The following is a 24,170-nucleotide window of genomic DNA, read 5'->3' on the forward strand; positions in this document are numbered from 1 at the left end:
GAGGAACGTTCAAGAAAAGGGTTCTAGAAAAGGGTTCCTCGAAGGTTCCTAGAAGCACCTTAAGAGGTTCCTCCACAGTTTCAAACTGAAGAACCTCAGAAAGTTCTTCAAGGATCCGACAGTACTTTTGGAGGGTCTTCAGCTGGAACTGGGAGAACCGTGAGGGACCTTCAAGGACCCTTTTCTAGAAGCACTGCAAATTGAGGACCCCCAAAGGTTCCTCAGGCAGGACCTGTGTGGAAGGTGGGAGCTGAAGCTGGGTGTAGTGTGGCACATTAGGGGCAAAATATAAGAAATATGCCAGCTGTTATGATAGATAAATAAATAAATGTTCTGAGGCATTTGCTGTGATTCTGCGCTGTTTTGAGGGGACCTAACTAGCCCGCTAGCCACCGGCGGCCATTCACCGCTGGATGTAAACAAGTTCAGCCGCTCAGACTCGAAGGCCTCCGGGGACAGCCGGCTAGCTCTGCCCGCTCCGGCGCTCCGGCGCTCCGGCGTATCCATCCATCCATTTACACACAACTTTAATATCGCACTTTAATATCGGCTCGTCGTTCAAACGCCGTGAAATTAAGCACCGTGTGTCCTATTATGAAGGGAAAAACTCCATAATCGGCTCCCTCCTCTCCGCCGATGTATGTGACGAGGCGGTGACGTCACCACCTGACAACACTATGGCGGCTGCCGGAGCTTTCGGCTTCAGAGAGCACAGAGGAGCGGGCGATGCGTGAGGAGGCGGCGGCGGCTGCGACGGCGGTGGTGGCGGTGTTATTATTATTGGCTTCTGGCTCGTCAGATAGAAATACCAGCTGATAAATGAAAGCAGCAGCGAGGTGGGGAGTCGTTTCAGGAATATGCCGGAGGGTGGTCTGCTTTCCCTGGGTTGTGCTGACGGAGAGCAGCGCAGAGCGGCCGTAGCGTTCATCCGGGAGGGAGACGCGAGCTCCAGCCGCCCGTCCTCCCACTGACGCCTGTTCAGCTAGCGGACTCTGTATCTCTCGGTTACCGGCGCTAGCCTTCGTTTTCTCCCCGAAAGCAGCCGGCAGCGGGCAGCCGGCAGCGGAAAAACCCCCGCAGGATGAAATTTACCGAGCATCTGTCGGCGCACATCACTCCGGAGTGGAGGAAGCAGTACATACAGTATGAGGTGAGCGCTGCGGAGGCGAGGCGAGGCGAGGCGAGCGCTGCGGAGGGCTGGTAGGGAGGTTGCTGCTAGCTAGCTAGCTTGCTAGCTTGCTTGCTAACTAACTAACGTAGCTAGCATAGCTAGCGCCGAGCTACACAATGGCCAGGTTTTCGGACCTGTTGTGTTTTTGGGGGGCTGTATTGAACATTTTGACCGGGTTTTGGGGTGAAACCATGTCCTGGAGGCTGACTGTGGGGAAGTGTCAGTCTGTGAGGGTATGTAAACATGGCTGCACGCCAGGCTGTGTATCACTGTATCACAGCGCAGAAGCTGAAAACACCACAATTTCCACGTTAATATTGCGTTAATATTGCGTTAATATTCCTTTACAAGGCTCTTGCATGTCTACTAATGAGGATAGTCCTATATTCATTAATGTCAGCACCGACCCCCCCATGATTAGCTAGCTACAGCATACATACAGTACACTAGCCAGTGAAGCAACCACCACCATGTTTGACATGTACTACATGTTTGTGATGGTGAAATTCAGCTCTCCTTGGGGATTATTATTATTATTATTGGGCATATTGATGAACGCCCTGCGTTGTATCATTTCACCATGAATGAATTTTCAGTCATCAGGAAAACATTCCCGAAATGCTCCTTACGTTAAAGCGTTAAGATTTTCGCTTTGTGAGATTTAAAAAATAGGGGTCAATAGGGAACGTTTTGAAAAGGGTTTTAGAAGAAAATGGTTCCTCGAAGCACCTCAAGAGGTTCCTCCACAGTTTCAATCTGAAGAACCTCAGAAAGTTCTTCAAGGATCTTCTGGTTTTCACATCGAACTCCACCTTTATCTGGTCTACTGTACATACAGGTGCCATCCTTGGGGTCCTCTACTCGTTAGCCGCTTTATAAGGTCCACTATACAGGTACCTTTACCAGGTATAGTTTCGTTTGAGGACTGTCTGGCTACAGGTTAAATCAACCAGATGGGAAAGATGTGCAGACAGGTGGGCTATGTTGCTGTAGTGAGGTCGATAACCACCACCTAGCCGACTGGCCGACTTCACTGTACTTTCCGTAATCAGAAAGAGGGGAAAAAATGAAATTCCCGATCGCTGACCACGCGCTCAACTGCACAACAGTAATGGCATTTAACAGACGCTGTAATTCAGAGAGACTTACACAAGTGCTTAGTTATCCACTGAGAAGATATCTCTAGCTAGTGTGAACTGAGCAGGGTGCAGAAATACCACTGCACTTAGATAATGCCGTATACATCAGTCAGGACTGATTGCTAGATCCGAAAGATGCCATTATTCTCAACGGCTGGATACAGTACTTACGCAATACGCCACGCCATGCCTGAATGTCAAAGTAACCTTATACCTTATAAATTGGGACCAGCGAAAGTGCTCTGGTTCTTTAAAAAATCGATACTATAATAAAAATACTGTCGGCCATAATAGTGAAAGTATACGTTTAGAGGTGGACGATAAGGTTAAAGTATTATCACAATATTTAAAGACATTTTCACGATATACATGATCGCAGTTGAAAATGTGCTTCACTTTATCTAATTACACTAGACTAATTACACTGGTTGTAATGAAAAGTGCAGTTAATCAGTGTTTTTTAAGCACTGACGATATCCTTGATATGCTATTGTGTGTCACGATAACAAAATTTACGATACGATATATGGTATATCATAGATTATAAGCCTGTGTATATATATATATATATATATATATATATATATATGTATGTATATATATATATGTATGTATATGTGTATATATATATACACTTTGCATCTCCAAAATTGCAACTTTACAGAAAAAGGGTAAAATTCTCTTTATCTTTAATGGAAGTCAATGTAAAATAAGTTTTAAGACAAATAAAATGAGTTCATTCCAAGTAATTTAGAGGATTTCTATTGGTTCGTTCTTCCAGACCATGCAGAAAACTAAAAACGGACAAAAACAGAAATGCATGTTTTTTCATAGGACAGCAGTGAAATATACTTCAGGGAAAGTTTTCTTGTATTTTCAAAGGAAATTTTTGATTTCTGAATTTTTATTATTTATATTTATTTATATATACGCAACTATGACCTTGTTTAATGCTGGAGCTTCATGCCTCACCTGCAAAAACATACAAAACTTAATATCAACATTTTTTGGAGAGTAAAAAGGTACAAAAAGAAGCATTTACAAAAAAAAAAAAGGAAAAACGTTTGCAATTCCTAAACAGCTTTAGGGGAATATGTGGAATTCGGAAGTGGGAGAACCCTCATTTTTGTGTGCGAGTCAACAATGTGGGACCAGTATTTTTCAGTTTATGTGGTAAAAGTGGGAAAACACTGTGTTTTCTTAGCTCCAATATCATGATTTGCTGCTTTAAGAGAAACATCAAACTTTTTTTTGTAATAATGATATCAAATGAAATGAAATGAAATGAAATGTCACTCGAAAAATCAAGGATTTTAACAGTAACCTCCACCTTTATCAGGTCTACTGTACATACAGGCACCATCCTTGGGAACCCAATTGTTAGCCACTTTAAAATGAAATGTAAGGCACTCAGAAACTTTTATAAAAGCTAAAAAAAAATGTAAACAATGCAAACTGGAGGATATAGCAAAAATGTTGTATCAGGATGTTTCAAGACATTTTCACGATACACAATATTTATGGCAAAATACACCTTCAGAGTCGCACCAGGCTGTCAAATTTAGTAAACCTCATTTACATGTTGCATGTTCCTCCTCGGCGTACCTAGCAGCTCCACCTCTGCCAGATACACTACGTGGACAAAAGTATTGAGACACCTGCTCATTCATTTGCTAGTTTCTTCTAAAATCAAGAGTATTAAAAGCAAAAAGAGTGTGTCCTGCTTTTGTTGGAGTAACCGTCTCTACCGTCCAGGGAGGAGGAAGAAGAAGGCTTTCTACTAGATTTTGGAGGAACATTGCTGTGTTGGCGAGGTCAGGATGTCAGGGCCATCCCGCTTCATCCTCAGCTCCCCAACTCATTGTAAGAAAAGTGTTGGATGGGGCACCAATCCAATCGTCATTCTAGAGGACACAGTGAAATGTGGAGCCATAAACCCAACGAACTTCAACCACACGAGGGGAGGGGGAGGGGGGGGTCAGGGCGAAGGTCATAGGGGGTGGGAGTGCTATCTGTCAGTGCAGTTCTTCACATTGAGTGGTTAAACGATTAGCGCAAAGATTACATTGGGCGTCATTTACATTTCTATCAGATTGCAGGTTTGAAGCTCGGCTCTGTTTGAGTTTCACTCACCGTAGAGGTTGCCCAGGATTCCAGTATGCTCACTTTTGTGAATGTGACCTTTTAAATTGGTGAAGGACCTTTCACATCAGCTTTTGGAAACCTATTAGGCGTGTGTTTACACTTCTAGTTGGGTTCCCTTGGTCCAGACCAAGCCAGAAAACGATGCATTGTTAAATTTGAGTCCTGGTTTGCTGCGTGATCATACTGACATATCTGCAATCCATGCAAAATAATAAAAGGTGACGTCTGGTGCACAAATTACATATTCGCAAGTGAGCCCCGTGCCTGTAAACGACTCTGTGGTTGGTTCGTATTGTGTTCAGACTTCGAACGAACCGCACCAGAGGCCGATTGGTCCAAACGGCATTCCCACGTACGCAACTTGGGCTTATGTACTTCTTACCCCTATTTAGGCCTTCCTAGGCTTCCCCAGTAGCTTCGCCTCTGCTTAATAGTGTCGCTAATTGCTAATATGCTAATCACAATACAAGACCGTGCAGTTGAGTTCAATACAGTACAGCACGCTCTGAGCATACATAATTCTGTGTAGTACTGAAGCCCTTTTTGGTGATGGCTAGAACCACTGGTTGAGGTGTAAACCGAGCCATTCGGTTGGTCGATTACCATTGGTTCCCATCAGTGGACTACAACACCACATATATAGCCTTTGTATTTACTGTTCAAACCCAGCAGTGAAGCTAACGCCACCATGTTTTATATGTAATGGTCATATTTGGGGACTATTTTTGCTGTAGTACACCCTGCACTGTATCCCTCCTTCATTAACAGGTTCAAAGAATATATTTAGGCTCATTTTAGGCTGCAGTCTGCTCTCAAATCTGGCCTAGGCGATATATTTGTAACTGTACAATGTAATAACTTTGTGCAGTGTAGCTTCTAGTGGCCTTCTGGACGTGTGGTTCAATTCGCCAACAGTTCTGACCGCTCGGTCAGTTAGAACAGAGCGTTCTGAATGACCTTCTGTAGATGCTGGTCATGAAAATACACAGAAATGTGGAAAACTTGATGGATTTGTTAATACAGCTACTAAAATGGTACATTTAGAGATAAAGCAGTCCCGAATGATCAGTCATCACTTCCGTTGGAAATGTGGACCAGCTGACCATGTTTCATGTGTTGTGCCTGTTACACTCCAGCTGAAACCGAAAGCAGCCCAAGTGAAGGCTGTCATTTCTGCTGACATCCAGATTTGTGGGTTCCTCCCTAACAGGTTGGATTAGATTTCGCTGCCCCGCTCGAGAAGACACGCCGGTCCTCTCCGTTGTTTCAGGTTCCTTTTGCACTTTCCTAACGAACCCCGACCACGTTAGGCTAATCTCCGCGTCCAGTAACACACATGTTGACACAGGGCTTCAGAGAGCACTGCAGGGTCGGCGACGTAATTGAATTATTTCACATGGCCGCCCGCGAGGCAGTTCCTCCGTAATTGACAGTGGGCACTGGCTCGGTCACAGGGCTTTAGTGCACTCCAGCTCCTTCAGGTTTAATGGCCTACGCGTAACGAGATTATTGCTGTCCTGACGCTTGGTAACCGATTAGTCATCACCCTCATAGAGTAAAGTGGATAGGGTACGGCCTGCGTGGACGTAGCCCACTCGGGTAATGAGAATGCAAGCGCTGGATGAGTGCCAAATGCTCTGGGTTCTGTCTAAAATGGGGCTCCGAATTGCTGTTCTGAGCTTTAGCTTTAGCCTTAGCATTACCTTTGTTTCCCTAAATAGGGATTGAAGGAAGTTCTTGAGGAACATTCTCTTGGTACAAGCAGGGGGTCATGAACTTGGGGCTTTAAACTTGGGGTGGGAGGTGCTTAGAAGTGGCTCCCGTCCCTGCTTTAGTGATTGCCTGGGTTCAACAAAGCTGATGTAAGCTCATTTCATGAGGAAGTGAAAACGCTGCTCTAGTCTGGTGACGATTCAGGGGGAAAGGAAACTGGTCAGCTTGCACAGTCACCTGTCCACCAGTGCCCTTCAGTGCCCTTCAGCAGCTTCCACATGTATGATGCATCAAGAAATGTAGGGAGGGGGGTCTTTATAATAAATAGACCATAAAGTGGACTGAAGGTCTGTAAGAACTCAGTAATGCTGACCCGGAACGCAAGGGGCTGCTGGTAGCTAATCATCTCCCATTGATCCAATTTATTTGAAGGCTTTAAGGCAATAAAAACAAATAACCCCCACCTAATACTCTGTCTTCCATCTTCAACCCGTTTCAACTTCTAATTGTGGGACGTCTTCTCACTTTTAAGAAATTTGGCTGTCCTGGGCCCAAATCTTTCTGTGAACCAAAGCGCGAAACCTGGCGTACCATGGCCATGCAGCTAGTGGCTCAAGGGAAGACTGACTGGTGTCTCTGCTGGCCTTAAGGCTAACCCAAAGAAACTTGGGGGGCCACATTCTCAAAGTCCCCGCCCACAAATTCCTCGCTCACTTGAAAACAAACCGGCGAGGGAAGTTTTTTAAACTGGCAGCCCCTCTAGCTAAACAGGCTAGCCGTAGCGTGCTTTGTGCCGTTCGTAGCAAACCCAACCTCTAGATTGAGACACGACTCCACTGGGCCTGGAAGATGCTGGTCTACTTGAGACCTGAACCTTTCGTCTTGAACCTGGACTGTGGGTCAACTGCTAGCCTGTTAAATCTTGCACCCCTAAAAACAGGTAGCACCAGTGGGCATAGTAGGCAGCAGGTAAACGGTCAGTTCTTGAAGGAGGTAAAATGAGCAAGTACATGTGGTGGGGGTACGAGAACCAAATTAGATGACTGGGTCAGTCATCTCAGAGAAGATCAGTGGATAGCAGTGGACAGTACCTACCAAATATGCCTCCAAGGAAGGATACAGAAGCCCCACCTCACCTCACCCCACCTGACCTACTTACTGGAAGGATCTGCTGCTAAACGTCTTGATACCGGTTGCCACAAAAGACTCATTCTGAGGTCCATGCCTTGATGGGTCAGAGCTGGTGGTCTAAGGGGGTCCTACACAATATCATGAAGAGATTAATTGGGTGGTGTTCTTGGCTTTACAGCATTTGTGTTAAGATGGAGGTATTTATTATAGGAATTGCAGAAGTTGGCTGCAAGGAAAGTCCTGCTACATGCAGTACAGTGCAGACAGTAGGTCCTACAGGCCTCCGCTGTGGTCTGCAGAGTCCGGGGATATGCTGACGCCAGGCTTACCGCGAGAACACTATTAGGCTTTGTTTCTCCTGGGTGGTTTTGGAGCGCCGTAAAGTGACACCTCAGTTACCCGTACAGGCAAGGTCATCGAGTATATGGGAATGGAGGGTTTTCTTGTTGTTGTTTGTGGTTTTTAGCCCTCATGTTTCTCATTTTTCCTGACCGGCCTTGCGTCAAGGGATTGTTTTGAGTGCTCTCGGCCTCTGGACGCGCGACAGAGATGCCGCTTTCATTAGCGTTAGCTGAGCCAGTTGTCTCTCTATCTCTCTCTCTCTCTCTCTCTCTCTGCCTCTCCCTCAGCACGTCAATATTTGTTAGCGTAAGAGCTAATGAGGATTGTGAGCAGGCAGGGTATTGACGTTGTCATCGATTTCAGATAACCAGGCTAATACGTTGCTGTTCCCTCAACCCTCAGTTCCTCCCTGCAGGACCTTTGACCCAGTGGCCGGCAAGGAGCTCTAATGCAGAAAGAAAGGAGAGCAGCAGGAAAACAAGACATGCAGGCAGGGGCTGATAACCAAAGGAGCGACTCAGCATGTAGTCTCTGCGTGAGGTTTAGTTTAGATAACCGCAGGGCGTTGGGCTTTAACGGTCTTACGGTGCTGTTTACTGTTTTTTTAAAGCAATATTAAAAATGACTTTTAATAATTCTAGTTTTAATTTGAGCTCTAGAAGATCTTCTTAATCATTTGGACAGAATGTTTTCTATACTCTTATGAAATGATACTAAACAATGTTTTCCAATGTTTAAATACTCATTATATCCATGATATTCTCAAAAAAAATATACAGCTTCAAATTTTGGTCTGAAATGTTCCTGTTTCTCTCAATTTGGTTCTGCCGATTAACACACCAGTCAGCACGTAGCGCCCCCTAGCACTGGCATTGCTCCCGACACTAGGAAGGTAAGGGTGATGCATACAAAGCCAGCCACTGATGCAGCATGACCAGGCGGTCAACACGCTTGTAGGAAAGCACCGGGGTCCCCAGCTCCACCACACCAGCTAACGGACACCTGTACTGACCAACATCACTTTAAGAGTGCTGAGAGGAGAGCGAGAGACTGCATGGGCAGTTGTGCTCTCTCAGACTCCAGACGCTGATGGCAAAACGTTACGTCGTTTATATCTTTAAAATGAGAATTTCTAACTTTTTATAGCAGTCAGATCAAAGTCATGGCATGTCAGTACTTTAAAAAGTGGCAAAAATCATATAAATATACATATAATAAAACAAAATACCATCTATTCTGTAGAGTTTCTGCCTGTTGATTCCCTGCACTGTTCTACAGATGTCGTAGAGCTGAGTAATGGTCCAATTCTAGACCTCCTCTTGCGAAAAGGGTTAAATTACTACTCAGCTTTGATTTGTCTGGACCAAACATTAGGTTCTGGAAGCGTTGAGGGTACTTTTAGATATTTTGGGCCATATGTTAAACGGGATGAGATTGGTGACCTTCTTCAGTCCATTGTTTTCTACTAGGTGTCCAGCTTTCTGCTAGATGTTGGAGGAGCGCTGCCGTGAGGATGCGATAAAAGCACTAGTGAGCTCCACCTCAGCGCATCATCCCCAACTCTTCAACTCATCCTAAAAGTACTGGACAGGGCACCATCCATCATCATCAACTTAAAGTAGCTGAAGGCATTTATTGGAAGGGGTGTCCACAAACATTTGGACATATAGCTTATAAGAGGAATAGATAATAGGCCATTAAAAGGAGCCTTGATTATGGCTGGTGTAGCTGGTGTGTGCTGCGTGCCTAGCCTTCTTATTTCCAATGAACTAGACATTGACCTGCCTGGTGCTTTAAAACTAGCCCTGATGGAGCTGTTGAAGCCCTGTCGGCCTGCAGCACATCTCAGGAGCTTCCGTGATGAGAACTGACTCACCTCAGAGGAGTGAGGGCATCACTGCTCGCAGCTCGGCTGTTTAATGCTGTTATTTTGGTGGAAGTTTGTGTGGGGGGGGGGGGGGAGCACAGCCACGAATGGAAACGTGAAGCACCATCATTATCAGCCATTTCCTCTCCCGTTTTGGACAGTTCCTTTTCAGCTCCTTTCCAGTCTGGTCAGAAATGGCAGCAGGTGTGTTATGTGAACGTCAGTCATGTCTCATTCTTCTGCTTTTCTCTCCCCCCCCCCCCCCCCCTTCTTGTCTTGCAGGCTTTCAAGGAGATGCTGTACTCCGCCCAGGACCAGGCTCCATCGGTTGAAGGTATGTGTTCATTGTGTGGACGTCTGTATTTCATAAAGCACATGAATGTAGTGGTCCAATTTGGTACTGCCCATTAACTAGGGATGTGCCGATCCGATACTAGGATCGGATATCGATCACGATACTAACAAAATTAGTTGGATCGTGTATCGGATAATCAGGTAGATCCATGGGACCGATCCATTCGCTGAACCCGATTCCTGCACCGGCGGTAATCTAGGCTTTATAACTCAGGATCGGAGTAACCTACAGACCTGATGCACAGATCATAGCAAACATCTGACCAGCGCCCTCGGCCTTTAGAAACTACCTATAAACTAGCGCTGCTGTCTTCCTGTAGTCTTCTCTTGCTTCGTGAGCAGCAGCAGCTGCTTAGAGAAACCGTACGGCGAACAAGCCGTAGCCCTAACGAGCTAATCATTGATTCACCCAATGGTTTGGAGATCTTCATATTGCTGTAACGGACAAGGCCTGGCTGCCCTGGGATTTGAGAATTGGAATCTGTTAAGGCAAAATGAGCAGAGATGAGTTACGAAGGCTCTGGACGCTGCAGTCTGAGGAACAATAGGCTTGAATAGGAAGCTGTAGTGGTTTGTCACAGTTGCTAAGCAGCGTTCAGCAGATGTGTTGGCAGCAGAACGTCCTGTCTCTTCTCCCAGCTGATCCTGGGATCCTTATCAACCATGGTTGGATTATGTCTTCTCAGTAACCAGTGTTTTTTTTTTTATATTATTATAATATTTTATGCAAATGGTAACTAAATAAATAGGAACTGTTTAGAATCCTGACAAATGAGCCAAACGTGTACCACATACGTACAGTTTGCACACTACATAAAGCCTGTGAAGATAATCGCTTGGTTTGTGGTCAACTCTAAACCTTCTAATATGCTTCTTTATGACCATGGTCCTTCCTGACCGTTCGTGTTCACTGCCATTTGCTGATTGCACTACGAGGAAATGGCAACCTGAAAAGACTTTAAGCTATTTTCTTATATAGTCCTCATAAGTGTGTAGCCCATATATGAATATACATGAATAGAGGTGACCCTTGACCCCCTAACATGGCATACCCGGCTGCGACGCACCAGCCTGCAGATGCCAGTGACTGCCAGCACCGCAACAAAGCGATGTGGGGGTCAAGCATCATCTGCCCACCCTGGAGAAAGCAAGGGCAGTTGTGCTCTCTTTGGGCCTCGGCTGTCGATGGCTAACAGCACGACCGGTACTCGAACCAGCGGTCCTCTGATCGTAGTGACAGCTCCTTAGTCCTCTGGACCACCCGGGGCCCCGGAAATCTTCAGTTCTCTGGGGCTCTGAGTGGTCAAGCGGACTAAGGTGCTGCCACTACGTCAGGGTGTGTCACCATCAGCAGCCGGAGCCTGAGTGAGCACAATTGGCCTTGCTCTCTCCGGGTTGGTAGATGGCTCCACGGCACTTCAGTGCGATGCTGCTAGCCGCTGTTATCCTGGCTGCATCAGACCTGGGTACCTGCCGCTTTCCTCTGGGTACCACCGGTTGCCTGGTGAGGTTGCAGCAGCGGCAGTTGGAAAAGAGGCGGCGGCTGGTTGCGCTTGTGTCAGAGGAGGCATGCGTCAGTCCTCAGCCTCGTAGAGTTGGGAGCATTACATGTGATGGGGGGGAGGGTACTTACAAGTAGGTTGGGAAATTTGCTTTTTTTTAACTGGGGAGGAAAATTGGGTAAAAACAAATTATTAATAATTAATAAAAATAATAATGGGGCAGTTAATAAGTTAAATATATGGATATTTTTTTAGAAGCTTTTAGGCATCATTTGTCTCCCAACCTGCAGTAAGCTCAGAACGCAGCTGTCCATGGACGGGTGAATAGATACGATTGTGATTTGCATAATAACTGATTATTTTTTTTAATAGAATTGAAACTCTGCAGCTTTTTAAAAACAGCCTTGTCCTCGCCGGAAAGGGAAACAGGGTTGGTGTGTAAAGCGATGGGGCCTGTGCTGAGTAATTAAAAATGCACATTCCAAATATTCCTAATGGCAGTACTTCCTAAATCCAGCCTGAGTCAAATTAGTCTCGCTGACCAATGACCGCTTACGTCACGATTTTCAAAGGTACCCTCATGCATGAAAGGGTGCTGGTGTAGATCTGGATGGTGTTATATCACCCCTGCCTGCAGCCATACGCACTCAGGTGTGTGCTCGCACGTCTCTAGGTTAATTACATAACCCTGGTCTGTTCTCGCCCCTCGTTCTCAAATATGTTTTGATTATTAAATGAATTTTTGTCTCGATTTCGTTTCTTCCAGACTGAGATTAGAAGCTTCCTAAGTCAGTGAGACGAGCCAATACACAATCAGTTCCAAGTGTAGTACCACAACACTCAATACTTAACTGTCCTAAATATGATTTCTAATATTTATTTATTTTAAACCATTCAAGTTTGTGAAATTTTGACTAAATACAGTGTCCACCCTGCACTTGTCAAATATAATATCGAAAGTTTCGGAAAATTACAGCGTTATCCTGAAAAATAATTAAGCTATCGGTACTTTGCAGTTGGACAAACCATGAAATATGGAAAAATAATCGACGGCGAGTTTTGAAAAAACTAAAATAATCAAAGATAAGTTTTGTAAACAAGGGCTGTGGACTGATAAAATCCATATAGAACACTTTGGCCTCAGCCAGCAAAGCAGTTCTATTTAAGGAGAAGCAGACCTTGCCAACTGTGAAGCACTTGATTGCGTTGCTGCCAGTGGCATTGGCAATGTTGCACAGCTGGAGGGAGGAATGGATTCCACCAAATATACCATTGTTTTTCACCTCCAGCTCCACTTCCCATATATAAGCACTGTGTAGTTCTAGAACCCTTTACTGCCCAGGGCCCCACTGGACGGACCACCACAGAGCAGAGTGGCACTGACATGGTGGTAGTGTGTGTTGCACTGGTGGTACGAGTGGATCAGACACAGCAGTGCTGCTGGAGTGTTTAAACACTGTGTCTGTCCACTCACTGTCCATTCTACTAGACACCGCTGAACCTAGCTGGTCCACCTTGTAGATGTACAAGAGAAACCGGTAGATGCTCCTGTATGGTGGGCAGGGCTGATCTAGTGGGCAGAGTTCATATTTTGTGTATTGTGCTGTATTATAGTGTGTGGGTGACCCTGAACTCTCTACTGTGGTCACCTTCCAGTCTCTCTTTATTTCCTGGCAGTGTTTGCGCTTCGTAATTGACCCTAGCTGTTAAAACAGGTCATGGCAGATTGCGTCCATTGCAGCGCAACAGTGTCCTGTTTCCAGTACTGGTTCCTGACCGTTTACCTCGCATGCTAGTAGTGTGTGTGTGGCTGAGGAATATGGGCCAGTCCCGTTGTTTCTTTTCTGCTCATTTTTCTGCTTACGGTACAAACACCTAACATAATGCTGGCGATGACCCGTACGAGCGCGCCACTCTGGTGACGTCATTATATTTTTCACTAAAGGCCGTGGTGTTGTGTGAACATGACTAAGCACAACATGTTTTGCTACTGAGCAAAAACACACACACACACACACACACACAGAGTGTAGCGCGTGTCTGTGTCGCTCTGTGTGAACGGAGTGTTGAAGGAAGGCTGTTGTTGTTGATGATGATGATGATGATGATGTGATGATTTCTGATACCTCAGCTCCAGGCTTCAGCAGGGTCGTGTCAACAGGACGGCGTCGAGTGTGAGATTGGTGTAAACGTGGGTGGATCAGTAATTTCACCTGCCTTTAGGGAGAGGTAGTAATCATGATGTGATAAGTTGGAAGTGTAAGGTAGGGGTTTCTAATAAAGTGGCCAGTTAGTAAAGATAGAAGGTAGGGGGTTCTAAAAAAAGTGGGCAAGTTAGTGGAAGCACAAGGTCTGTGTTTCTAATAAAGTGGCCAGTTACTAAAGATCTAAGGTAGGTTTCTAATAAAGTGGCCGGTGAAAGGTAGAAGGCAGGGGTTTCTATTATAGTGGCCAAGTCAGTGGAAGCACAAGGTAGGTGTTTTTAATGAAGTGGCCAGTTAGTAAAGATCCAAAGTGGGGGTTTCTAATAAAGTGGCCATGTTAGTGGAAGCACAAGGTGGGAGTTTCTAATAAAGTGGCCAGCAAGTTGAAGCACAGGGTTGGTGTTTCTAATAAAGTGGCCAGTTAGTAAAGATCCAAAGTGGGGGTTTCTAATAAAGTGGCCAGCAAGTGGAAGCACAGGGTCGGCGTTTCTAATAAAGTGGCCAGTTAGTAAAGATAGAAGGTAGGTGTTTCTAATAAAGTGGCCAGTTAGTAAAGATAGAAGGTAGGGGTTTCTAATAAAGTGGCCAGGTAGTAAAGATAGAAGGTAGGGGTTTCTAATAAAGTGGCCAGGTAGTAAAGATAGAAGGTAGGGGTTTCTAATAAAGTGGCCAAGTTAGTGGAAGTACAAGGTGGGAGTTTCTAATAAAGTGGCCAGTTAGTAAAGATATATTCCAGCTGTTCAACAGATGAACGTCCTTTAACACTTGGCCTCAGCATCTTCCATATTTGGGGTGGGAATAGTGGCGCCAGGTCCTGCATGGTCCTCAAGCTTGGACTCTTGGTCCGGCGGTAAATCTGACCCATTTATTGCCTGTAATTTCTCATCAGATTGATGTGCAGTGGAGAGCTCGCGCAGAACCGTCTCACCATCTACGCCTTTTACTAAAGGTCAAAGCTGTCGGAATAACAACTGCTCTAATGTCCGAACACACTTCTTGTACCCGCTTGTATATACACACACACACACACACACACACACGTGAGCTCGAATATCACACCCCCATGCTCGTCCAGATGCTGCCCCTGCTTTGTTTGTTTTCCTTTTCTCTCTTTAAGACTCCCCAGCAAGGCCACTGCGCACCCAGGCCTCTTCAAAGACGTGGGATCAGGTCAGCTGTAATTATCTGTAAATAACAGTAATCTGCTTTCCCTGACTGTTTATGCTTTTTTTAGGGGTGCTGGTTAAGCGTAGTTAACGGTGATCATTTCAGATTTAGAACACGCTAGCACCTGGAAAGCTGGAGCTGCAGCAACGCTCTCGGCCGCCCGAGCGGCGCTTGCGGCGGTGACGTCAGCTGCCAGAGGACTGATTGCGGAGGAGGCTGCGAGCCTCAACCCCTCATTTCAGGACGTTTGGGCGCAAAGTTACGCACGTTATTATGACAGTCCTGGCTCGGCTGACGGTGAGATCATGCGCTCAGAATTCCGACACAGAGATGAGTGGTTTCTCACTCCGCCGGGCCAAGTCTGGTGGACCTCTGACGTCGAGACCCGGCGTGGATTCAGGAAAGAGCCTGATCTGGAAGGTTGTCGTCCACTGATCCTTTTCTTGAGCTTTACTACATGTTCTGTGTGGAACCAACAGAGTTTGGAGAGAACCAGGGGTCACTGCGTCTACGTCGTTTGACGGTAATTGAGCAGTTGGTTCTCGTGCCAGGTTTGGCAAGACCTGAGCGACATTCACGACGAGAGCCAGTTCTGGCCAGTGATCTTGGTTAACGGCGGGAACCGCCGACAGGTTGTCGGTCACCCAGGGCGATAAATGGGCGATGATCTCGACGTGACGGAAGGGCTACTGGGGCACAAGTCATAGAGTCGTGTTTATGGGAGGAAGGTGTCGCAACACAGTGAAGCTCCCCTTGCTTTGTAGCTGTGTCCATGCCGACTCCTGTCCACTGTCGGAGCACCTACAGTTAACAGGCAAGCATCGGCAGTCGACCTTAGGCAAGTCGGGGGTTTGATCGGCTTGATCAGTCTGAGGGTGTCCAGGTCGCTGGTTCTTGTTTACCTATAGGAGGCACTTGAACAAGAAGTCTGATCCGTGGCAGCTCTACCTCACAACTTACAGGACTTGCTGTGAAGGATCTGCGGTAACGTCTCGGTGCCAGATACCGCAGATACCATCCTCAAAGGTCTAGACTTGGCCTCAACAGTACATAGCCATTTTATTTCCCGTCAAAAATGGACCACGTCTTTCCGAGTCTTGGGTCTCCGCAAGTCCCAAAAGGTGTTTTTACAGTCTCGGGTTCGCGGAAGCGGGTAACTGTGAATGTTTCCCAGAGTAGTTTGCAACCCCAACCCCTCAGCCTGAAGTTCCAGCTGTGTGAGAAAGCAGTCGAGCCCTGTCTCTCCAGCCCTGCCGCGCTCGGATGTAATCGAGCTGTGTGCGTTCCCACAGGGGGCCTCGTCCACGCTCTAGGCCAGGCGCGCTGACCCAATTGCGGACCTCACTCCGAGGGTTACCCAAACCAGACTAGTTCTGTAGTCACGGCAGAGGGACTCCCCGCCGGGGTGTTCTAACCCAGAGTGTGGGTGTTTACAAACCCACGGCTGCCTTCCCATGCTGGACCTGGACCTGGACCAGCGCTGAAAGCTGGAAGCACATGCTGGTTTCCTTTCTTTTTCGGATTGTTGAAGCCTTAAGTACCCAAGGAAAGGTTTTATTTCTTGGACAGCCTTTACAGAGCCGTAGCTTGTCTTGTCCCCTGAGCTCCACTTGTTACATTTGCGTGGATTTATGTACCAGCGACACTCATAGTTCTCACACTCATCTCGTTATCCCTTCAAATGAACCAGGCTGATTTCCTGTGTCAGTCACGGTGCCTGCAAGGCTGATCTATGGAAATGACCTTGATTCTGTGCAGGGCTTGACTTCAGAGTTCGAGAGAACAAGCTGCAGTCGTTAGATAAAGTCCACAGTATCTAAACATGCTGTTAGTCACTGTTCTTTAGGTGCTGACATTATAAAGAATTGTGCGTCACATGGGCTCGATCTCTGATGATGCCACAGCCATCCGTATCAGGGATTCCCAAGATAGTGCAATTGGCCTCGCTCTCGCTTGGTGGGTAGGATGGCCCTCCATCTCCCCTCACCACTCCCATGCGATAACGCGGTGTTCAGCTGTACCCTCAGCACCACGCCCCGTTTCCTCCATCCTCTCACCTCAACTACATATGAGGGCTCGGCTTCACGCAGCCCAGAAAGCCTCTGGAGTTCGCTTCCCCATTCCAGCTCCATTGGCGCGACCCATACTAGTAAGCGTTGCGCTGGCGAAGCATGTCCTAGCCCCCACCCTCCTGTCATGGGAGAGTCCTAGCTATAATTGGCACCCATTGGAGCTCCACTGTGGCCTGTATTGTACCTCTTTGGAGGGGGAAGCAGGTTGTTCTGAAATGTACGGAACAAACTGTTAAGCCCGGACTGAAATCCTCAGGGATGTCCGACTGGCTGTGTTTGATTCCTGAGAGCAGGAGGAACAAGAGAGAAACAAGAGCTTCTCATTCTGAAGAAAGTAAGTAGTGAGATCTTGTCAGTGAGCTAGTCTGAAGAACAGAGCTCGGTTCCTCCAGGTTCCAGGTTCCTCCTTCATGTAAATGTTTTCAGGGTTGTGACCTCACAACCACAAGGAATTAACAGCTCAGTGTCCATAAATGGGCTGGAGAATCAACGGTGTATACAATGAGGTTTTCCAGAATATAGGCCCTATAGAACGACATCAGACCACAGTGTCCAGTTTCCGAAGCTAAGCTCGTGTCCACGGCCTCTGATGCTGTATACTACACAACTAGGATGAGTTCAAAGCAAGAGATTTGTGGACGTTTTGAGGTACCTTCAAGAAAAGGGTTCCTCAAAGCACCTTAAGAGGAGGTTCCAAACTCAAGAACCTCTGAAAGTTCCTCAAGGATCTTCTACTTGACAGTGAACCTTAAAGACCAGACTATTCAGGGGAGAAAATTTAGCGGGGGGAGGGAGGAGGGCAGGCAGACGTTGGATTCAACTTTAATCCACCTGATCCAACTAATTACTGCCTTCAGACGTCCTTGTAGGGTCAGCAGGGTCTAGCAGCCACCTTTTTAAGCCTGAACTGAGCCGACTATTGTCCAGAACAGTGGTCTTCAACCTGACCTGTGTATGTCAAATGAAGTCTGTTGCCTTAAGAAGCTGCGCTCGTGTCAGCGGCCTCTGGTGCTGTGTACTACACCACAACTACAACCACTGCTCGAGACGTTTTACATACCTAATGAAATGTGGCGCTCGGTAAGCACCTCCACGGAGAACCAACCAACAGCCAGTGCAGTAGGCCTGAGCGTAATGACCCAAGGCGAGGCCTCATGGATTATTGAACGACTTCTTTGACCTGCATTGATTTTTCACTCTCTTCTTTCCACATGGTTCCTCAGGTCACATGATATCGTCGCATTGTCAATGTTCAGAAATGCTATAGTTGCTAAAAGTTCAAGAAGGACGTAGCCTGTAGCCGTGGAGAACTCTTGGCCTTGTTCTACATGGCCGCTATCACTTTAATTGGCCACAGCAGGCACTGTTAATTTTTTTTTTTTCTCTCGCTCCGCCGGTTTGTTTACCTAAGCTGTTTCTGTACGTTAATCACTGATAACTAACGTGACTGATAAGACCGCTTTGATAGGTTCATGGGTGAGTGTGTACCCAGCTCTTTAATGCCGGGTTAAGCGTCCTGCAGGAATACTCGCCTCTTCAGTCTTATCTAGAAACAGCGAAATGATTAGCCGGCTAAACATGTTGATGAGCCGAGTGAAACAACGCTCAAACAATAGGAGAACGCTGGCCGTTCGTTTGATGGAAGCCGGTGCTCTGGCAATCAAGCTGTAGAAAACATTTGAGCTTGTGTGAGTCTTCGATTTGAACCAGCATACATTTTTAATATCTGGACCGGATTACGTTTAATCCCCGGCTTCACCAGACGACTGTCCGACGTTCCCACATAGAAATCACGTTAACGTTCGTAATTTACAGCCTCGGGACCTGGTTTTCCAGAAGTTCTCGCAAGATTCTACTAATTCTATACAATTCCCCCAATCCAAACCCCCCGTAACAAGACAAGAAACCATTGAAGCATCCAGATGGTTCTTGGTTCTTATAGTTGGCATGGTTCTACATAGAACCCCTTTTTAAAAAGTAGGTTAGTAATTAATAGGGATGTCCCGGTGTGATCCGGTTGATCAGGATTGAGGCTGATTCAGGCTAATTTCGGCTGTTTTAATCCCAGTTCAGAGTCTTTGTTATAACCACTGTGTCCAGAGCGCCATCTGGTGCCCTCGAGGTGCCATTAACGGACGTTGTAGCCCAGCCGGCCGCAGTGCGGACGTTCTCGGAAGGTAAAAAAAGAGTTGAGAGTCTGCAGCGTGGAGCTATACTGCACCAGTATACTGTACATGTGTGCATATATATATATATATATTTTTTTTTTTTTTTTTTTTTTTTTTTTTTTTTTGACTTGGGCCGAAAGCAATGCTCCACAATGGCTTGTGGTCTATTTATGGTTCGAATTCACAATATCGAAAAGTCTGTGCCGAGTGATACTCTGGTAAACGGCAGGGTTCGGTCAGTTGTTGATGTAAGGCACTGATATAGACAGACCGGTCGTGCAGAATTAGCTACAGTAGATGCTTCAGACAACATGATTGACGTGTTCCAGGTACACCCCCCCCCCCACACACACACACACACACACACACACACACACACACACACACACTGAAAGCTTCAGACTAGCATGAATGTGTATATAGTGGTGTGTCTGACTCTTACTCATTCCAGAAGGCGGTGATTCAGCGTCTGGCCGTCTGGTCACAGTCCAGCCGCGAGCTCAGAGTCATTGCCCTCTCCTTTCCAGTCCCCTCAGGGGAATATCACTCACCTACATCTCTGTGGCAACATACTGTTTACAGTCAACACAGCCCGGCTCGCACCAGCCAGGCATCAGGGCTTTACGCACCTCTCTCCTGATTTTTTTTTTTCAGCTAAACTGTTTAGGCTCTGAGCGCCTCTTCATGCTTCTCGTAAAGGTTCTCGCCCTTTGTTTTTTCTTCATCCTTGCCAGAAATCCTTCCTCCATCATTCTCGCCAGAACATCTGAGGTGGCCCACATCCTACATGTGTTTCTGAAGTTAGGAGCATGCCATGCTATGCTGAGCTCAGGCTGATTAACGTCCAAAGGGACCTTTTGGAGGTTCTTCAGTTTGTTGAGGAACCTTTTAAGGTGTTTTGAGGAATCTTTGAGAAGAAAGAGGTTCCTTAAAGGTTCCTCAGAGCAGAGAAGAACCTCCAAAGGTTCCTCAAGGATTTTAAAGTACCTAAAAGATCAGACTACTCCAGAGAGGATATTCAAAGGGGGGTGGGCGGAGCTAAACTGCTGTAGGTTGAACAGGCAGACTTTGGATTCAGCTTTAATCCACCTGATCCAGCTAATTACTGCCTTCAGATGTCCTTGTTTGGCTAAAATAGGATCTTGCAGCCACCTTTTAAGCCCGAACTGAGTCGACTATTGTTCAGAACAGTGGTCTTCAACCCTGCTGATGAAGAGCTACTTTCCCCTTAGACCTCGGATCCAACTCCAGTCCACCTAATCCAACTAATTGCTACCTTCAGAAGTTCTTGATTGGCCACCTTTTAAGACTGAACTTAGTCGACCATTGTCCAGAACCGTGGTCTCCACCCCTGCTGCTGAACTGCTACCTTCCCTCGGACCTAAAATCCCAAATCCACCCGATCCAACTAACCACTGCCTTCAGAAGTCCATGATTGGCTGAAACCAGTGCTATAGCACCCACCTTAAAGCCTGAATTGACTTAACTCTTGCCCGAAACAGTGGTCTCCAACCCTGCTCCTGTGGAACTACTTTCCCTCATACTTGGTCCACCAGGTCCACCCGGTCCAACCAATCAGTCTTCAGAAGTTCTTGATTGGCTAAACAAAATGGGTCTAGCAGCCACCTTAAAGCCTGAACTTGGTCAACTATTGTCCAGAACAGGTGTCTCCAACCCTGCTACCTGGAAAGCTACTTTCTCTCAGACTTTGGATCCAACTCCAGTCCACCTAATCCAACTAACCACTGCCTTAATAAGTCCTTAAGATTGGGTAAAACCAGTGCTAGCACCCACCTTAAATCCTGAACTTAGTCGACTATTGTCCAGAACAGTGGTCTCCACCACTGCTGGTGAACTGCTACCTTCCCTCAGACTAAAAATCCAACTAATTACTGCCTTCAGACATCGTTACTCGGCTAAAAATAAAGGGTCTAGCCGCCACCTTAAACCCTGAACTTAGTCAGCTATTGTTCAGAACAGTGGTCTCCAACCCTAGCTACCTGCCCTCAGACTTGGAATCCCCAGTCCATCCGATCCAACTAATTACTGCCTTCAGATGTTCTCGATTGGCTAAGCCAACCCTGCTCCTGGAGAGCTCCACTCCACTCCACCTGGTCCAACTAATCACTGCTTTCAGACGTCCTTAATTGGCTAAAAAAATAGGGTCTAGCAGCCGCCTTAAAGAGCCTGAATTGAGCCGACTCTGGCTCAGAACCGTGGTCTCCAACCCTGTTCCTGGAGAGCTACCTTCCTCCAAGAATTTGGCTTCAACTCCACTCCACCTGGTCTGACTGATCACTGCCTTCAGACAACATTGATTGGGTCGGAGAGGAAACCTACTGCAAGGTAGCTCTCCTGGAGAAGGGTTGGAGACCACTGGTCCAGAACGTAAGCAGACAGAGTTTTATGATTGGGAGATAACCAAGACCAAGACCGTTGGAGAATTCTCTCCCTCTCTTGTTCTGTGATGGTGTTCCCACAGTGCCTTGTTTGGCACTGTAACTATGGAAGCAGTACAGCGTTGTACACACACACACACACACACACACACACACACTCGCACAGCTCCCAGCCGTACACTTTCAGCGTTCTGTCGCTTTGGAAAAGACACACTGCTTACTGTCTAGGTCCAAACTGGCAGGCTTTCAAATATGTGCACAAACTCAGTCGGTTGGACTGAAACGCAGAGAAAAGATTTAATCCCATGTTATCCCTGTCCACCCCCCCCCCCCCCCCCCCCCTCTCTCTCTCTCTCTCTCTCTCTCGCTCTTGCTCTTTCTCTCTCTAGTCACAGATGAAGACACCGTTAAGAGATACTACGCCAAGTTTGAGGAGAAGTTCTTCCAAACATGCGAGAAGGAACTGGCCAAAATCAACACTTTCTATTCAGGTGAGCAAATGTAAACACCAGGCTATGTTTTCCACTCCCCCCAACCCCCTTACCCTCCCCGCCCCCGCTTCCATGATGACAAAATGTCCCGAAGCCTTACTAAGAAAAGACGCTAAATCACTCACTCCAACACGCTGCCAAAACCAGAACAGGCCACGAGCCAAGAGCGCTCTTACGTTGTCCATCAAATGATCTTCCTCCTTCCTTCGCTCTACTTTTCCTTCTTTCCTTCTGGAGAGCAGCTACTCGCCCATCTGCCCAGCTGTTCTTCTATCCGGCCTTGAAATCCTGCGTCTGTGTTCAGCGCTTGCGTGGAATTATTCTCATCAGGCCAATTTTCTTTTTAATTGTCAGTAATTATTGGGGCAGTGTTGGGCATTTCCCTCCACAGTGCCCTCTGCTGGCGCCTCTGCATTTCCCTGCATTTCGTAAATTCTAGCTGGGAAAAATGACTTTACTTTGGTTGTAAAGTTTTTCGGATCGACAGATTTTCGTCTTTGACCTTAGGGCTGGGCGATATGGTGAAAATAATGTATCGAGATATTAAGGGTCATTTTTTACAATACCGATATTTATAACGCTAAAATATCGCCGTATTGTCCAGCTGTCTAGTTCGCCGACTTCCTATTGGAAATTTCCGTCCCACCTTAAACTTCTGCCGTGGCTCTAAAATTCAACTGCTTTGTCATTTAACCCATAACGTGTGTGTCACAGCCTTCACTGAAGTCCCACAGTGACACATACTCAGCATCCTGGATGCGTCGCAGGGCGGTGTGGTGTTGGAGATCTTCTCCAACCCCTTTAACCAATCAGATGCTTCAGTAAAATGTCATGTATTACCTAGAACGCTTTTCACCCCATTTCTCGAACCTAAACATGAGGCATTTGTCACATTGGGGTTTCCAGACATTTCCAGAAGTCGTCATGTGACCTTTGAATGCCAATAAGAACCCGCTAATGAGTCGCTCAGTTAATGGAACCGATTCACTTAGTCTGAATCAGTGATCAGATCTGGGTCTGATGCGTGACGTGGAACCCGCTTTCACAAGCATGAGGAGTTTCACCCCTGGAGATCCTCGAGCTGTAGGCTCTTAGCAAGTTAGGAGCGCGCCATGCTAAGCTGAGCTGTAGCAGATTAAGCGACATGTCCTACAGTGTCCTCTGGGAACGTTTGGAGGTTCCTCAGATCTCTTTTTTTAGAAGAAAAATTCCTTAAAGGTTCCTCGAAGCACCTGGAGAGGTTCCTCCACAAGCTGAAAAAGCTCCAAAAGCTGCTTAAGGATCTCAGACGTTGAACAGAGGGATGTAACAGTAGATATAATCGTTTCACCTCCGCCGTCACAGCTAACCGCGCAGTTCTCTTCCCTTGCGATCCAGAGAAACTGGCCGAGGCTCAGAGACGCTTCGCCACGCTGCAGAACGAGCTGCAGTCGTCGCTGGACGCTCAGAGGGAGAGCAGCCGAGCGCCCGGGCTCCGCCGCCGCCGCGCCGTCTTCCACCTGTCCCAGCAGGAGCGCTGCAAACACCGCAACATCAAGGACCTGCAGCTGGCCTTCAGCGAGTTCTACCTCAGCCTCATCCTGCTGCAGAACTACCAGGTAGAGCGGACCACTTCCCTTGTGAGACTTGTGTTTGTGGTGGTGGTGTGTGTGTGAGGGGGATTGGGGGGGGGGGGTGTTGTCCACTTGCTTCTCCCATGAGATTGAGGTTCTGGTTGCTCTCACATGTCCTCAACTCCAGTGATGCAGCTTCTTTCCCACAGAACCTGAACTTCACGGGTTTCCGCAAGATCCTTAAGAAGCATGACAAGATCTTTGAGACGACGCGGGGGGCGGACTGGCGGGTGGCCCATGTGGAGGTTGCACCTTTCTACACCTGCAAGAAGATCACTCAGCTCATCTCGGAGACTGAGGTACTGACGCCCTGCTGTTCACACTGGAGTCTTTAGATATATATATTTTTATCATTCACGCTGTTTACATCGATGCATCTGCACTGTTATAGGCTCTGGTCACCACAGAGTTGGAAGGCGGAGACAGACAGAGAGCCATGAAGAGGCTTCGAGTGCCTCCTCTGGGGGCAGCACAGGTGAGACCTCCACACCAGTAGCTAATAGAATCAAAGCCAATTATCTGCAATCCCAGTTGCCTAATACAAACCTGGCCAGGCAGTCTGTCCTACACAATATGGACAAAAGTATTGGGACACCTGCTCATTTATTTGTTTCCACTGAAATCAAGAGTGTTAAGAAAGAGCTTGTCCTGCTTTTGTTGGAGTAACTGTCTCTACTGTCCAGGGATGGGTA

General features: G+C 46.9%; 1 protein-coding gene across 1 annotated transcript in view; it reads left to right on the forward strand.

Moving 5' to 3' along the window:
• The first annotated feature begins 402 nt into the window (after positions 1-402).
• Positions 403-24,170, forward strand: part of xpr1b (xenotropic and polytropic retrovirus receptor 1b) — a 33,019-nt gene continuing 9,251 nt past the window's right edge. The window contains exons 1-6 of the mRNA XM_072688316.1: positions 403-1,150; positions 9,791-9,842; positions 21,764-21,865; positions 23,243-23,463; positions 23,628-23,777; positions 23,870-23,953. Of these exons, the coding sequence (XP_072544417.1) occupies positions 1,082-1,150; positions 9,791-9,842; positions 21,764-21,865; positions 23,243-23,463; positions 23,628-23,777; positions 23,870-23,953 (678 nt within the window). The 5' untranslated portion in view covers positions 403-1,081. The remainder of the gene's footprint in view (positions 1,151-9,790; positions 9,843-21,763; positions 21,866-23,242; positions 23,464-23,627; positions 23,778-23,869; positions 23,954-24,170) is intronic.

Source organism: Salminus brasiliensis, chromosome 9 (assembly GCF_030463535.1).
Source record: "Salminus brasiliensis chromosome 9, fSalBra1.hap2, whole genome shotgun sequence".
Lineage (NCBI taxonomy): Eukaryota > Metazoa > Chordata > Actinopteri > Characiformes > Bryconidae > Salminus > Salminus brasiliensis.